Source organism: Pseudopipra pipra, chromosome 1, assembly GCF_036250125.1.
Source record: "Pseudopipra pipra isolate bDixPip1 chromosome 1, bDixPip1.hap1, whole genome shotgun sequence".
NCBI classification, from domain to species: domain Eukaryota; kingdom Metazoa; phylum Chordata; class Aves; order Passeriformes; family Pipridae; genus Pseudopipra; species Pseudopipra pipra.
This window is the reverse complement of record NC_087549.1, coordinates 42971460-42989108: the sequence shown is the minus strand read 5'-3', so window position 1 is coordinate 42989108 and position 17649 is coordinate 42971460. Positions and strand designations below refer to the sequence as shown.

Here is a 17649-nt window from a genome sequence, read left to right as displayed (position 1 = left end):
AGCTATTACAACTGCAAAAGGTAAATGCATGTAACATGCTACTATATGCTAGCCTTCACTCAGGAAACCCTCTGGTTAGGTTTTAGTGCCTTTAAGCCTGACAAATGGGTGTATTTTTTCATGGAGTTAGGTTATAAGGACAACATAAGGGATAGATGTTGGAACATCCAAGGAATTTTACACTTCTTGTATTAGGTGCTCTTGTGTGCAACACACAGATAAGGGGACTTGGCACTTGCAATTCCTTGCTTGATGTATTATCACCAAAACAATTACAATATACCCTAACATTAGAAAGCAAGTCTGGTTTCTGCTGGAATGTTAGCTCAGGAATTAGCTGTTATATTTGAGTAATTTTGAGATAGGGGAAGAGAAAGAAAATACATTAAAAGTCTGTATATAAAGTGTATATACATGTATATAAAGTATGTTTGTATGATGAACTACTGATTCATGAAGTGTCCAGGGGAGGTCTGAACAAAAAGGCCTGTACGAGCTTTTTTTCTTCCCTGCAGACACAAATATTCTCTGGTTCTTCGTGATAAAAGTGCATGTAGTTACCTAAACCAGGCAGGCTCAAGAAGCACTTCCTCTCACTTCTTTATCCCTACCTCCCAGCATTGGTGCAGAATGAAACACTATTTGTAGATAAGGGCACTTTGTTTGCTGCTCAGTTCCCCATAGCTTGTTTCCCCAAACTGGTCCCCACGATGTCCGCCAAAGAAGACCTGAATTCCCTGAGAGATGCTTTGTAACTTCGGCCAAAGGGCTGAAGAAGTATGAAATAGGTGAACTTCTGGGCTGAGCGGAGTGTTTCTAAAGCATGTTCATTCTGTGTAAACACCACAAGGTCTCCAAAAATGTAGTGGAGGACATCTGTTTAGGAGTCAGTCCTGCATAGAACGCAGATGCTTCATAGCTGGTTTTGATCCAACATGAGAACTGGAGACCTAAAGCCTGAACCTGAGACAGCAAAGTTAACCAAATGGAATGTTTGTTTCTGGCTGTGTACTCACCAGCCCCATTCCCTTCTTAACTTAGAAATTGGGTAGCTTTAATAGCCTTTTATGGTGCTGTCTGAAAATATTCTGAACTTTAGGGTGATATTTATTTTTCCAGTGCCCGATACCAAAAATTATCCCACAGGAGCTCAGCAAAGCAGCTGATGATTCATCAGGAACATAACTTTGCTTTTCAAAAAGATAACGTGTGGTTTTGTTCAGAGTTAATAATGAGATCCTTTCCAACGCAGAAGCTGTCAACAGCACTGACATACATTTACAATAACAAAAACACATAGCCTAGTGGTTGGGGTTTTTATTAAATAGAAACCTCATTTTCTACTGTAATGAGGAAAAGGCACTGTTTTCTTGCCACTAGTACCTTTTGTGCTCAAAATGTTAGAAGCCTTGTTTTATTTTATTTTATACACAATGTGACTGTTCAGAGGTTACAAAATGGTGCTACTTTATGCCATGACTGTTGAAGACATAATATACAGTAATATAAAAAAAGATACCTTTGTTTCTAGTTATCTTTTTTGCTTTTTACATCCTGCCTATTAATAGTGCTTCATTAAAAAGTTGGAGAATGTTTATTAAAAATGATTCAAATAATTATTTGAGTTTTGCTAAAGGAGCAAAATAAATTTAAAAAAAATTAAGGATCTTGAAAAATATTAATCCTTGTCAGATATATCAAGTATTTATAGTGCATCCAAATGCTATAAAAATGACTGTCATTTTTCAAAACAGTTCCTAGATTTTATAAGTATGTGTGTAGGACCTATCCTGATTCAGTCCAGTCATCCCAAGTCTGCCATCAGGCTGAATCTGTTAGGAAAACAGAGGACCTTTTTCTGGTAGTGTGTGTCTTGCTAGGCTGTGTGCAATGCTGTCCGCAAGTCTCATCACTTGGTTATCACTTTAAAGTCCAAAAGGTGCCAACAGCAAAGTGGTAAGTATCCCTGTATTTCATCTAGGCAAGGAGAGATGGACAAAGAAATGTGAAGGGGAGATGGGAAGGGAAAGCTGGCCTGGCACAGTGGTGACCCTCAAGTGCTACTGAGTAATATGACAAAAAACTGAGCTGAAACCAAAATGCTATTGCAAGATGAGCTGGGAGGCGTGTGGAGCTTGGAGTGCCATGGCTGTGTTCCCATCTGTATCCTCTTTTCTATGAACTGCACACATCCCTGTACTGTGGTGTAGTAGGCACTGTGCAGCTTGCCTGGCCTCTTTTCCCATGCTGCTGCTAAAGCTTGCACCTGCACATCAGGCACTGGGATGCTGAGCTGTGGTGCTCAGGGCCTCTAGCAGTAGAGTAAAATCCATGGGTAGACAGGCTCCAAGTATCAGCATTTTCCAATATTTCTCTGCAATCTCTGGGGCTGGAAACTTTAGTGTGGGTTGGGGTTTTTTTGCCAGGATTCCTACATAGTTAAGTTGCTCCATGATCTGCAGCTTGCAGAAAATCATCCTATTTACTGAGTCACAGTAAAGTGGGAGTGACTGGCAACACACAGCATGCTAATGAGGTCAGGTGGAAGCAACACGTAAGTTGTCCTTACAGTAAAAATGTTCCTTATAATAATGGCCTTCTCAACCTTCTTAGAGACTTGTTTAGCTTTAGGTCAAGTACAGGAAGGCCACTGTTGTGGACAGTGCTGTTGCATTACAATACAAGGTGGCAACATCAGAGGTTTTCAGGTCTTGAGACCTAGTAATTTGTTGTCCTTGATACACTTGCACTCTTGTTAATTCAGGGCTTGCACTCAAACCCAAATGTTGTAATCATCTGTAGCATCTTGCATGTTTGTTCCTACCTGAGCCTGGAGCAGGCACAGAAACAGGCATGTGGTGGGAGGTGCTTACGGGTGGGCAAAGTCGCCAGCACCTGGCTTGGGCCTTAAAAGCTTCAGCTGGAGGTCTGCCATCCAAGTGTGTACAGCTGCCACCCCTGTTAAAGTTCCTCTCTGAGTGATTAGACAGGCCAGGTACATGTCATGGTTACCGTTTACTGTGGGTGAATGGTTTTAAGCATCAGTTTCCAGTCTCTATCAGTACCTGTTCCTCACAGAAGGAAGCTGGCCATGCCCCCATACTTCAGACTTATGCAATGGCTTCCATTAGAGCTTCATCCTCTTATAAAAGGCCTGGATTTGGCACACCACTAATGACCTGAGCGGGATGCATGGGATAAACGCCTTCTGAACAGCACTAGAGGAAACACCATTACATCATGTTGTAGGTTTTTAAACAAATAACTAACTCTCATCCTGCGTCTGTATAAAAGAACAATATTGACTGTGCTTAAGTATTTTCAGACTTGATCTGATTTCATAGCTCGGATCTTTTTTTGTGTAATGTAAGAGGCTTCACGTAATCACTCTTTTAAATCTACAGCTTATGTTTGACAAGTGGGTCATTGGTTAATGGAAGCAAGTAAATCCAGCTGTTTATCTTTTCAGTAAGATCATGCACCTTTTGTACGCTCTTGTCTGCTCAGAATGGAGATGTGTACATTTTTAATGGCCCTTCCTCTATTTTAGAGGAGGGGCGTGAACTTTATATTTCATCTGTTCCCTACATTTAAAAAAAATTAAGTCACAATATTAATTCAGCTGGTATCCCACCTGATCCACACACTTGTGGCAGCAATTTTGTTACCATTAATTTAGTTACTACGTGTGATTTTTTTTAAAAAAGTTGTTAATTTGACTTCCTAAGGAAAATTTACAGTTGTACATTGTTGAAAGTTTTCTTGCTTCTTTATATTTCCTACCCAAGCTCCCAGTATTTCTGTGTGTTGCTCTTAACAGTTGCACTTTCCACTGAAGCAAACAAGCAGTAACTTTCTCCCAGCTACCTTTAACTCTTAACGATGAGGCAAAGACTTTTTTGGCTACTTTGAAATTTCAGGCTTTCAGAAAGGGCTATGTAAGCCTTCTGTAGGGTCTTAGTATCTAAATAAAGCACTCCAGCACTAGGTTAATAAAGTGCTCAAAGTATTAGTGGAAACTTGGTCTAATAGGTCAAGCTCCAAAAGTCCTCTCGGGGAATGCCTGTCAGTGAGATAAGTTTCTTGACACAGTTTGCAAGTATTCTTTTTTTAATTCATACTACTAATAAAACTGTAACATAGTTAAAGCTGTCTGTGAAAATTATTTTTCCTCTTTGTAAAGCCTTAGGATAAATGCTAAGATGATAATGAACATTGACTTGCCAATGGGAAAAGTCTGTTTTCCATCAATAAGCGAAGAAACTAAAACTTTCAGATCAGTAGGGGTATTGTATTAAGTAGCAATTAAATTATACTCATAGAACAGTTTCTTGCTCCCAAATGCTCTACTATTTACGAATAGAAAGTATTACTTACAATTGTGTTACAGGTCTGAATCCTTAACAGCAAGTGAAAAAGCATGTGTGTTAGAAATTCTCAGAAAGTAAAAAGCAGACTGCCTCAGATGCTTGCATTTGGCCTGGAAGGAGCCTGAAATATCTAAAAGCAAGTCTATTTGAATGGTAAGACAAATTTCTGTTTAAAAATCTTGTGTGTAATATGTACATTTGCTCTAGCTCAAAGAGGAGGCACATCTTGATTTCTCTGTGAGCTAGTGATCACAAGCAAATCCTCACAACCTAGTTTTTCAGAGGTGCTGAGGTGCCTCAGGGATTTCAGCTCTTTAGTGTGTTAATGGCAGCAATGTGTCACACGAGGTTTGTGAATTCCGGCTGTTATGCAGCCCTTAAATACAGGTGTCGCTTCTTGGGATGGCTCCGTGTGAATGTCCATGCACCCTAGCAGGCAAGTACTGCAGCCCATTCCTCTCGGCCTGGATGAAATGAGGTGTAATTAGCTAATGACAGTATGTTAGCTGGACAGTAAGTGTGCCGGGGACTTGGCTGAGGGAAGGAAACCAGTTTGACCCAGGTTCTCTGCAGGTGGCTGAGGAAGGAAACTGGGAATTGCCCAAGCCCACAAAGGATTATGCCCGACAAAGGAAGAGTGGGAAAGAATAGGAGAAAGAACAATGGGAAAACCTCAGGTGTGGAAGAAATCCTGAGATAAAAAGGAGGAGGCAGTCACTTAGTTGTAACAAGGGAGAAAAGAGATTGGATTGGGTTAGCTGCAGAGCTGGAAGTACTGCAAGAATCAGAAAGCAACCCATGGAAGAAAGGATGGGAACTTTCCATAGTGGTGTTGAGAATGGAGCTTGCACAGACTTGTGACAGTAAGTGTTTTGAGGAAGCTGGTCAGCAGGGCCTGTTTCTGTGCTTGTAAAATGAGGAAAGCTGACAGAAAGTAGTTTCTGTAAAAGGCTATGAATGTCCCAGATAAATGCAGTTATCAAGAGAGGGGAAGGTAGCATACAAACAAAAAAGCACACCACTTTCTGTGTAACTTCTTGGCATTCACTAATTTGATGGGCATGTGAGACGCATTGGCCCTGAAAGAAGATGATTTGTAGCACACTGTAAGGTCCTGAGGAAACTGTGTGGAGTATTTTGCAGCAAGGCAAGGTTTTTGGGCTGGGGTTTGCAATCACAGAAATACTCACACACTACTGAATGACTTGGCAGTGTGATTTTGATCCTGGTCAGGCATGAATGCACTCTGTATTTCTTTCACATTAGCTAGAGCATGTAATACTGTTTATGTTGGCTTTTTTGCTGGATGTGGGAGGACAGACACCTAATTAACAGTTTCCTGGGACTAAGTAACCCCTTCAAATCCTGGTTTGTAGTGATTCAGTCCTTTCTGTTAGCTGGTTGAAACATTCTTGATCCAGTAATAGGTATCCAAAAAATTTAATTGACCATCTGCTGGAATCATAACTTTCTTGTACCAGCCTTCTCCCTTCCTCTTTAGCAGTGGTGAGCATCTTGGACAGATCAGACAGTTTAGTAAGTGTTAGTAAGTGTAATGTTCCTTGTTATGGGTTATAAACCCTGTGCAAGCTTCATGTATTTGGTATCTGTAATGCTGACATTAGACAAGGTGCAACACTATGTTGGACAGATCTTAGCCAATAATTGTTCCAAAGCATTTTTTCCCCAAACATTTAAACTCCTCCTTGTGTTATATACAGGTATCAGGTAGTCATGTAGAGCATTAACTTACTTGGATAATGTGCAAATAAAATGGCTATCAGCTTCACACCACCTGTTGTATAATAGGAACAGAGAATCATTGATCCCAGGAGCCATTATTAAGAATTCTTGAGTTCTTAGTGTGTAATAACAACGCCAAGTCTCAGCAGGGTAATGTAACATGTTCAAAGTCGTTGTCTACCAGTAAAGGTATCACTTTAGTATGGGATACGGCCATACAAGTTTTTCATGTTAGAAACTTTTGCCCTTCATAAAGTGTGGCAAAGCTGCTCCTTTGTCCTCCTTCATGCCCCAGTCTTGCTTTTATGAAATATATCAATAGACTGAAAAGCTTTCAAAGGGTATTGCTGATATTTTCCATGTAGAACAGAGAAAAGGAACATCAGAAAGGGTAGATTGTCCACTCCCACCTGATTTTGTCACCTTTCTGCCTTTTTTGGGACACCCTCTTTAGTCCCAAGAAAGCCAAAGGTTCCTCAACAGTTGAAAATACATAAAGAAATGCTAGACTTACTCTCTCACATTCCCAAATCCTTCCAGACTTTTACATTTATAATTTGTTTTGTTGAAGACATGAATATCTGAAGCTCTGACTTTTTACCAGTGGTATTTTTCCATACTGTAGTGTATGGAAACATGAAAATCCTAAATCCCTCTTTTCTAGAACACTGATCTCACTTTCATTTAATTAAGATTTTGTCATTCTCTGAAAAAGTCCAGGAATCCAGATTGCCTGAACATTTTTAATGTTTTTATTTTGGCTTTCCACAGTCTTTACACCTGAACTCTGACAAAGCTCTGACAAGCCCAGAAAAGTAGTTAACTCCTCGGTGCAAATGGAAGCAGCAATGGTACATGTAGAACAGCTCCCACCAAAGAATTCCATGTAAATGCACATGAATGAGCAATGAGTCAGTCTCCTGTCTCAATTGCTTTCAATCAGTATTAAAGGCAGAGTGAGACATAGGAGTCCTTATTCTAAGCATTTATTGATCACAACCTCTATTTTTAGATGAGAGCAGCTCCCTGAGGTGTGTCTGAAACTCTGCTATAGCCCAGCGGGTTTCACTGAACACAAATAGAAGAGACACTATAGAGTTCCAAATTTTGAGTTGGTCTGGAGTTAATGGAACAAAAAATTTCTTCACTTTGGAACCGTCCATCGCTGAAGTATTTCCTGCTCTCACTGGAGCTTTTTGTTATGTAGAAAATGCTGGATAAAAATATTTAGGCTATTTGGTGTGAACTTCTGATGTTTTAAGTAAGGAGTCCTTTGATGTGTACTGAAGAGTGCTTCTTTCTAAATAGGAATTTGGAGAGTTTATTCCTTGAAGCAGCTGGATTTAGCTAATTGGATTTAATAAATGTCCACTAAACCTATTTATTAACTTTATTCTAAGAATTAATATTAGAAGTATATAACTAGTCTTAAAATACCTGTTATTCAAGGAAATCCTGTTCCTGTGAACATAAAAATCCTTGTTTTGTAGACAGACTCTTGAATTAATCCTCTGATTCCTATTTAATTTTTACATTAAGGTTTATATTAAAGGTAACTATGGCCTTTTTAAAGGAAAATACCCAGTCTGGCTCTTGAAGATGTCTCTCTTAAGCAATCAATTCATACACCAATGGTCAGATCAGATTTGCAGCTTATAAGACTAAATTTTCAAGAATACTTAGCTGACAAAGACTCTAAGATTTGTTTTACTCTTCCTCACAGGCGCAGAACACTTCTTAAAATGTTAAATGTGACCTCTGAAATATAAATATGTCTCTATATTTAAAAATAGACTTGAATTACCTCATAGGGATATGGTCCATGCACATTGTGTAATTGGGACAGCCCTTTCTTTTTTTTTTTTCTTCTCTTTATCTATCTCTCTCCAGGGAAGGCAAATAATCAAGACTTTGCTTAAAGTGGCAACACTAGAATCCCCAAGGGTGGGAAGCTCATTCTTTGTCTACAGGATGTCTGGAGTGATAAGTAGCTGTTTTAATACAACTCATGCAGTGTTTCTTTGTCCTGACAGAATTATCATTTGCTGTTTGGTATGGCGAGTTTAAATGCAACGCGCCCTGAAATTTAAGGCAGAGAATGAGGTAACGGGATAAAGGTGGGAGAACTCCTTCAGTGCTGCGTAAACGAAGAAAATCTATAAACTTGCGGTTTCAAATTTTCACTTGAAGTGATTTTACACCACAGTGGGAGTTTTCCTTTGGGCTGATCAGTGCTGTTGACAGTATGTCAGTGAGTTCTGTGTAACCCAGGTCAGCTTGCAGTTTATCATGCACCATATCATGTCTGATATATATTCACTGTGTTAGTAACACTGCTGTTGATGATTCCTTTTTAGATGTTTCTGTGCAATATGTTATCACTAATTTAGGCTGGTGCAAGCCAGTGCTTTGTATTAGGCATTCAGTTGCAGATACATCATTTGTACTTCCCACAGATAACATGCAAATCTGGATCTCCTTAGTCTTCTGTTCTTAATCTACTAGATGCAACTTAAGAAATTAGGCTGATTCTGATGCAGCCTAATTAAGTATACTCATGGTTATACACATCTTACTGAATCTACTCATGCTAGGAATAAATTATGTCTGTGTACCTTACTTAATTGGGACTTCCTTTAAAAACCAAGATGTTTCCAAGACTTAACAGAGTAACTTTTAGCTCTTCCAAAACTTTCTTCCTGATTTGCTTTATTCAGTTATTTTCAAATCTAAACACTGTTGGCCAACTCCTCGAGGAGGGAGAACATATTTCTGCATAGGTGTCTGATTAAACACAGGCTTCAGTGCTAGAAGTAACCAATTTTACTCTACAGTGTCTAAACCCGTGGCTTTAGAGAATTCTGTTAATCTTCATCCTGATAAAGGAAGACTATGAGAATAGTTAAATTAGAAAAGCATACTACGTTGCTCAGGACTACTGCTTTCCAAAAGTTGTTGTTATCTTCTAACTGTTTTCTGAAATCTGATTTTCTTATTTTTTTTCCCAGTGGAAAAACTATACTTGTGACAGGAGTGTTCATGAAACTCTTCAGAAAAGTGATGTATATGGCCCAAATTAATTATACTAGCATGGTGTTTGGGCTGTAATCTGAGAACAGTGCAAGGAATATCACGAGCTTGAACCTGAACTGAGATGTCAGAGATGAGGAATGCTCCTTGCCACTCTACGGTTAGATGTGTTTTTTCCTTAATCTATTTCCCTAATGCTCCCAACACCCCACAGTTATTCAAGCAGTGGGGAATTTCTGCAATCATTAATTGCATTTATGGTTTGGCTACGTAACACGCAATACTCCCTAAAACTGCGGTTTTTTTAATCTTCTCACAAATATACCAGCAGAAGTCTCTAGCATGGCCATCACCTCTGTTTTTGAGGCTGTACACTGATTGCTTCTTATCAGCCTAATATAAAATTATGGCTTGAGCATGTCTGAGGTCTTTCCAATGCTGCATTTTGGGCTTTTAAAGGATTTCACTCTCAGGCATCCTAAATTATGCTGCATGGCCTTTCTACTGCAGTAAGTGAAGTTTAGAGCAAATAAGGAGAGAGGAACTGAAAACGAAAGCTCTGAGGAGTAAGGAGCAACCAGATTTTGGAGAATGATGGCTAGGCCTGCTTTAGTACTTGCTAGTGTTTGCTCTACCTTGTTCACCCCAGCAAAAATCGGAGTACTGGAATGCAAGTGCTGAGGTAGAGAGTGCTTTTTGCATCAGCACACTTGCTGTGTGGCTAATGTGGCATGGGAGCGGGTGGCCCTGAGAGGATGCAACATCTCCATCTGTGGATATTTTTGAGATTTGGATAGATTGATCATGTCCCGAAACGTGACCCGATCTTGTGTTGATGATGATCCTGCTCGGAGTGGGAAATAGGAATGGATGACCTCCATAGGTCCCTTCCAGCCATTGCGTCTGTGGTTCTCAGTGCTGAAGATCTATTACATCAGGTTTTGTAATCCACTCTTAGGCATTAATTGCTTCCCTGGCTCTTTGCTTAGTGTGTATATCTCTTGTGAGTACTAGATTTCGATACTTTCAGCATACCATAGTTGGGGCTCTTTAATCAACACCATGCTGACCTTTTATTCTTCAGGTTGCTTCTCTGTTTGTATGCCTACTGCATGTAAAAATCTACAAAGGCAGCACAGATGCACAGACACCTAATAACAGCAACAGATTTCCTATTTCTTGGAGGACCTCTTAGCTCAGAATAATGAAAGTGGGAAGAAAATCCTGGTGGCTTCCAGCACTTAAAGATAAAAGTGGTACTTGTGGGCCACAGAGTGCCCAGAAACAGAGACAGAGGCAGCAGAGTAGAGGGAGTGCCGTGCATATGGAATCCATATTGCACCCTCTGCCCCCCAGCCTGTGCTAGATCAACCAAAGCAGCATGTGCTTTCTGAAAACCAGCACCAAACTGCTTTGGTTGAGGCCTGGCTCAGCCTCTATAGAGGTAAGGTATTCTGTTTAGGCAGTGTGTATTTTCTGACCTTGAATCGTAATGCAGAGGCAAGAAGGGGTTGCCATGTTCTCTTCACCTGCACTTCTCTTCTATAGCTTTGTCGGTACATGTTTTAAACAGTTTTGGAGACTTCCATAAAGAAGCTTCTGTTCTTTGCCACTGATGAAGAAGTAAAAATATTTTTACAAGTTAGGGTTGAAGAGTGTTTTACTGCTCACTGCCTAGCAGAGCAGGTAGGCAGTGTCTGGCAGATAAAGACCTGCTATAGATTATTTTGATATTCTGCCACCATGTAGCATTTCTGGCTTCTCCATGTTCTTGGGTGTTACTAAGACACTGGTCTTTTTAGCAGAATGTATTTTGTTGCTTGTTTAGAAAAAGACTCAAAGGTAGCTTCCTCCAGTTGCCAGAGGAATGGAACACTTTTCAATAAAGTGTACCGACTGCGAATGTCCATAGATTGCTTACTGAAAGAGAAATCTGAGTATATTTGAAAACCTGGCAGAAAGAATAAATAAGACCTCCTGTCTTGGTGTTCAGAGGACAAGTGACAAATTGGCAGGCTAACTTGAATTTTGTTAGAAGATTGCTCTGTGTGTGTGTTAATGTATACGTCTGATGTAAATCTAAGTAGTTTCTCAACAGTCCAAGTACTGTGCAGTTGGTGTTCAGTTATTGATTGTATTTACCTTACTCTGTGAATGCAGAGTCTATGCCATGAACATTATCATGTAAACTAAGTTTTCAGTAAAGTGTCATTTCAGTCTGAAAGGTTAAAGATTAGTTAAAATGTCATTAAATCTTCTTTTTTTTTTTCAGGAAAAAAATCTAAGTATAAACATAATCAAACTCATACTTCAGAACTTCTGAGTTAAAATATCATCATGTGTCTCTGAGAACGTATTAGAAATACTCACATTGCTCTTTTTGTTTGACCTGCCACCTTAAAACTCATTTTAAAAGAGAGTTGGATTTGGGACCACGTATTTTTTAAGATGTTGATGAATTGGCCCAAACATTTTGCATCTAACAGCCCTGAGGTCATACAAAGCTGTTAAGAGACTGTGCACATAGTCACTCTTGTTCGTTTTTGTTTAGAGAAAACAATTTGTAAATAGTTGGATAGTTTGTTTTTCTAATGTGGCAAATGTGTGAGTTTTGATCCACTATTGGGATGTGAAGGTAGGTTTGGCCACAGTGAAGTTCAGATCTGCTCCTGGGGATGACTGGAATTGCTCTGTGGTTAATGTCAAACTTTGAAGGGCATTGCTATTTATGCAAGGAGAGATATGCAGAAATCATAGAGCTATGCAGAGGGAAATGGAGCAAGGAGGATAAAAAACTGTTTTAGATGAAGGGGAGGAAGAGATGAGGGTTGTGTGAATGGTGGTGCTAGCAGTGCCAGAAGTTCAGTGCTACTGCCTTGGCAGGTTTTTTCCCTTCTTGTTTCTAATCCAAGCAATATTTTGAAGGATGTACCATCAAATGTTTTTTCTGTGGAAGCCGAAGAGAAGGAGAATGCTGGAAATGTGCAGTGCAGCTTGACAGGTGGTGTACCGTGCTCTCCAGTGAAGCCATAAGCAGGAATACAGAGCTTGGTAACTCGGACATCCTGGTGCTTGGGGTGGAAATGCAGGCAGAGTAGCAGACGCAGGAACTAGGAAAAAAATAGCATAATTAACTTAGAACCTTCTTAGGCTTTTTTTGTTATTAGGAGTCCATGACTTTTGACATCCTTGTATTCTCATGTCACTTAGTATTTATGTACTTTCGTTAATAAACGGTTCACCATATGAAACGCAAAATCTACTCTATGATTCTTTGAGCTGCAGCCAGGGTAGGCGAGCTTTGCGCAGTGGGGATGTCCATAACCCGGAGCACACCAGCACCGAGGGAAGACGCTGGGGAAAGCTGGGCGGTGTTCCCTGCTGCGGCTGGGCGGCGTGTAACCGAGCAGCCCGCTGTGGGGGCTCCTTCAAAAGGAGGAGCTTGAGCCCCAAATAGCTCCTTGGTGTGGCGAAAAGGCGGATGATGCGGAGGTACCGGGGGACGGAGGGTGATGAAGAGGCGTCGGGCTTTGAGGTCTCGGCTGGTCTCGTAGAACCGGGGCCACACCGCGGCTGCCCTTGTCCCGGGTGGCACTGGGCAGGGGGACGGCACGGTCCCTGCAGGGGAGAGGCTGTGTTTCCGTGCCGCCCACGGGCGCAGGGACACGTGCGGAGGCGGCGGGATCGCCGTGCGGGCACGGGGAACGCGTGGGGGGTGCCCCGGGCGCTTTGTCTGTGCCTGCCCCGAGAAGGGGCCGCCGAACAGCTCGGGCTGGTCCCACGCGGGGGACGGCGGAGCCCCCGCACGCCCGGGGCGAGCGGCTCTTTGTGTGGGGGCGCGGGGCGGGGCGGGCGCCCCTTCCCTTCCTTCCCCGCTCCCTCCCTTCCTTGCCCGCTGCCGTCCCCGGGCGCAGCGCGGCGCCGGCCGGTTGCCATGGCGAGGGGCGGTCACGTGTGGCGGCGGCGGCGGGGCTGACGCGGGCGGGGCGGGGCTGACGCGGGCGGAGCGGGGCGGGCGGGCGGCGAGAGAGTCGCGGCTGCCGCCACCTTCCGCACACCAGCAGCAGCAGCGGCAGCAGCGCGGGGCTCTGCGGAGCGGCGGGAGCGCCAATGCCCGGACCGACCCAAGCCCTGTCCCCAAATGGCGAGAACAACAACGACATCATTCAGGATAACGGGACCATCATCCCCTTCAGGAAGCACACGGTGCGGGGGGAGCGCTCCTACAGGTACGGCGGGGGGGCTGCGGCGGCGCGGGGGGGAGGTTGCATAAGGAGGGCGGGCTGCAGCCCCCTCCTCTCGCCCCGGCCCCGCATTGTCCGGCTGGAGAGCGTTCGGTGCATAGGCGGGATGTCTGCGGGGGCTCGCCGCGCCCGGGCGGAAGAAAGGCGGTTAAATATGATAATTAAAAAAAAAAAAAAAAAAGAGAAGGGGGGTTAAAATAAAAAGAAAGGAAAGAACGCACCCCGCGCAGGCAGCCAGCTCCCCCTGGAAAAGAGCCGCAGCACCTCGCTGCGGATCTCGGGGGGGAGGCGGCGCCGTGCGGGAGGCGGCGGCCGCGGATGGCGGGGCGCGGGCAGCCCCTGCCCGGCCCGGGGACCCGCACCGGCACCGGGCACTGCCCCCCGCACGCCGCTGCGGGGGTGACAGCCGCTCCCCGCGCACCGGGGCGGCGGTGACAGTCCCCCCGGTGCCTGCGCGGGGGAGGGCGGCTCCATCCCCGCCCCCCGCTCCCCGCCAGCCCCATTTTGTGTTTATTTATCGTTCCTCGTTTTGGGGGGGACACACGTCTTTTGTTGCAGTTGTAGGCGTTTTTGATGAATCGTTTGGCATGCGGCGCTGGCAGCGCTTTTGCATGAACATCTCTGACAATATGTTCCGGCAGATAAGCTCATTAAAATTGTTTGCATTGTTTGATAAGGGTCGTGGCGCAGCCCGGAACGCAACTGGTTTGATGTGCTCCTTGTTGCCGACTCGAAGGGTGATAATACGGCCCGTAGCTCCCCTTATGTCAATATACAGTTATTTTAAATGCTGCCTGGATGACAGCAAGCAGTGCCTCTGCAGAGAACACGCCCCTTAAAGCTGATTTTCAAGCAACAGGAAATGATGCTGCTCTCAAATATCTGACTAAAGTGGCGAGTTGTATGCTCGATTAGATGAAAACAAACGTGGATGACATGGCTTGTTTGTCTGAAGAAAATCACAGTATTTTTCTTCTGCTAAGGAGTAACGGAGCTGCTACCGGTGTAGCTGACCATTAATAACCTTAACAGTGAATCTCATTGTTGATCACACTCTGACGCGTGATCTCGAAGTGTGTCGGCGATCCCAGTGTGTGGCTTGTTTGAATTGCCCAAAATTTAGTCCGTCTCACTCTAAATCTGCTGATGCTTTGTGCAGTGGAGCCCCAATGTGCACATTTAGCACGAAGTAGCAAATTTGCTTTTGTAAGGACCTATTTCTACTTGCAGAAAGCCTGGAGCTCTCACTTCCTATATGTAAATTTTAGCTGAGTAGTACAAGATTCCGTTTTAGAGGAAAGCTGGTGCACCTAAGCAGAAATATGAAATATATTTGAAATACCATGCATCTGTGTTTAGTTATTCTGACATGTCATAGGTGCTACTGATTGCTGTCTCACTTCTTCAGAAGGGTTCTTTGGAAAACCTCTGTTAAGTCAGGTTCTCCATTTTTCTTTTGCAATAGGTTTGTATGTGTTTTTCTGCAGCCGTCAACAAGTCAGTTTTCTTGTCCTTCTGCCTTTCATATCAGACATTGAATTATGTCTAGAAAAAACATTTTGCAAGGCTGCTGTGTTAAGCACGTGATGACAGAAATAACTGTATCGTTTGCCCAATTTTTTGAAAATTGTGAAGTTATTCTGCGTCTGAATAGCCTTTAATCCAGAGTAGTACTCCTTAGTCTTCTAGGGATTTGAATCCATTTGTATTCCTCTCTAGAGCAATATAAAGGAATACAGAACTCTTAATGCTAATGTTGCGTGTTACTTTTGGGCAGTAAATAAGTAATCCAGTTCGATATATTTCAGAAATAAACCTTTAATGCACAAATAAAAATTTCCACTGGGGAATTCTATTTAGGTTCTTTTTTCCTTGTGGAAACTTACCCTGATCTGCACAGTCATGGCATCCATATCTGTTGATTTCTCACTTTCTCCAAGGGACAGAATGATACTTAACTTGCTCTCATTTCTAGCTTTAAGTACTTTAGGAAGTAAATGGCAAGCATAACAGAAGGGAAATGTTAAAGAAAATATGTGAAACCTGCTGTGAAACTTCTCCTTGGTATTGAAAAAAATGGCTTTTAACTTCCATGGAAACCTTGACTAGTTAGGTGAATTTGGTGCTTGTCCAGTTTGAGCTGCAGCAGGAGCTCAGTAAGTATAACAGATGAATACCTCAGTAAAGTGCCTGCAACCACGCTGGACTGTCAGTGCCATTGCTGACTTCAAAGCAGCCTTACGGAGCAGCTTGTACGACCTTACCATATGACACATCAAGTTGTTATGCCTCTGACTGTTGGACTGTCTTGTTCTATGTGCATCTAGGAATATGAAATAAATATGTCATTAAACACACCCTGGAGCTTGACATCAGATCAGCAGTTACTTGTACAAAGCTAGAAGTACGTACTTTGTAAAACACTTGTGCGTACTGCAGCTTTGCTCTTAACCTGCATCTCCCACGTGTATACAAGTTCAGTATTTGCCTTTAAGTCCTTCTCTCCTGTAATATCAGAAATGCATTCTCATTTTACAACTTCTAACGTGTTCTGTTTCATAGATGTTTTAAAACAAAAGTAGTCTTTATCGATCAGAAAATTTGTGTTTATCAGGTTGGATATTCTCAGACCTAAAAAAAAAGCTTTGCTATTTCTAATACCAGGTCTTACCAAAGATTTAATATGCAACTCCTGAATCAGACATAAAAACAGCTGCAGTTTATAACTTTTTACAGACTAGGAGGCTGACATGGAAGGAGATGCCATAAGTTATCCACTGAATTGAGGATGCAGCAGGGAATTGAACCTATACCACGAGTACTAACCGTGTGCTCCATATGCAAAGCCACAAATAGTTTTTCCAAGTCTTCCAAAGGACATATTATATTGTGCAGACTGAGACATACGGGCCCAAGGTGTTAAGTTTCTCATCCAGCTTTACTTAGGTGGTAAATGGAAACCAGGCACTTCGGCATAAAATATAGTCACAGGATGATGTTACACCTTTTAGAGTTAATAACTGTAATCAATCTGTATTGCTCTAGTAAAATGCTGTTTCATGTCCTCCAGACTGAGTTTAAAATTTTTTTGGTACTGAAGCATCTTTTTGTTGGCCCAGAATAGATTTGGGGTAATTTCTGAGAATGGCACTACATTTAATTATAGTTTTGCTTCTGCGTTCAAAGAAGTCTCTGAAAAAATTTAATGAGAAACCAAATCAAACGCTGTGTGGAGAATTTTTTTTAAAATAGGGTATGTTTGCAGTGCTTTTATTGCCAGAATCTGGGCATTTTGTGTGGTAGATCAGCTCATCATATTTTTAAAAGCTAACTGTACAAAAAGTTTGAATACTTCCAGGTTTGAATGATATACCTAGCCCACCTTGGTTCTAAAGGGGAAAACTGTTGTACCCTCCTTTGTAGGAGACCGTGCTTAACTTTTGGTTTATCTGTGTGTGTTGCTAGAAAAACGCTTTTCTGGTCCTTCATCCCTGGCTATATTTAGTTTTATACCCAGAACTTGCACGAAGTGGAAGGAGGGGGCCCCAACTTCCTGATTGTTTTTCTTCAAATCACTAAGCTGAAAGGAAAGAGTATTTTTATTGTAGTTTTTATCTATGAGCATGTACCTCTCTAAAGTTATGGTTTAAATATCTGGTTTTCCTAAGTGTTGTCTTCCTTCTAGAAGTCATTGTGTAAGCTGTCAATGAGCGATGGTGCTCTGCATAATAATGAAAGCAGGACAGAAGTGGCGATTTCCTCACCCACTGCTGAAATAAACTGTGGGGTGTTACAGAGCATATCTGGCTGCCTTTTACAGCAGTATGAGCTGATAACTTCCATGCTGAAAGTGGAGATTTACGTTATAGCAAAATCTGTTTTGGTCTTTGCCTTCCCACCTCTCAGTGAATTGCCGGATGCAGGCTGGCCCTGGGCAGCAGAGAGCATCCTTCCCTCCGCAGGACCTGCCCCTGTCTCTGGTGGCTCTGTGCCTTCCACACGTGTGGCTTTACTCAGGGTTCAAAGGGAGACCTACAGCTATGCCTTACTGTGGGCAGAAGGCATAAGTCAGACCTTTTGAAGGGTCTTCTAAAATTATGTTCCATTGAATATGGTAAGCAGGTAGTTCCACTGCAGTAAAAAAGACCATTTGCATTGATAAAATTAGTATAATAATGTACAAACTTGCTGAGAACTAGGAGACAATACACAGTAAAAGCAAGGAGCTATCTTCTTGCTTAGTAGTACAGACAGGTGTGACC

General features: G+C 42.5%; 1 protein-coding gene across 3 annotated transcripts in view; it reads left to right on the top strand.

The window, feature by feature from the left end:
- MAPRE2 (microtubule associated protein RP/EB family member 2) overlaps positions 1–17649 on the top strand; it is a 100637-nt gene that overhangs the window by 28665 nt on the left and 54323 nt on the right. Inside the window, exon 1 of one of the 3 annotated variants that reach the window (XM_064654017.1) lies at positions 13133–13372. The exons of 1 other annotated variant lie outside the window; for it this stretch is intronic. In XM_064654017.1, the coding sequence (XP_064510087.1) occupies positions 13254–13372 (119 nt within the window). In that variant the 5' untranslated portion in view covers positions 13133–13253. Of the gene's footprint in view, positions 1–13132; positions 13373–17649 lie in introns of those variants that run through there. One more of the 3 variants, XM_064654024.1, reaches the window with a different exon arrangement.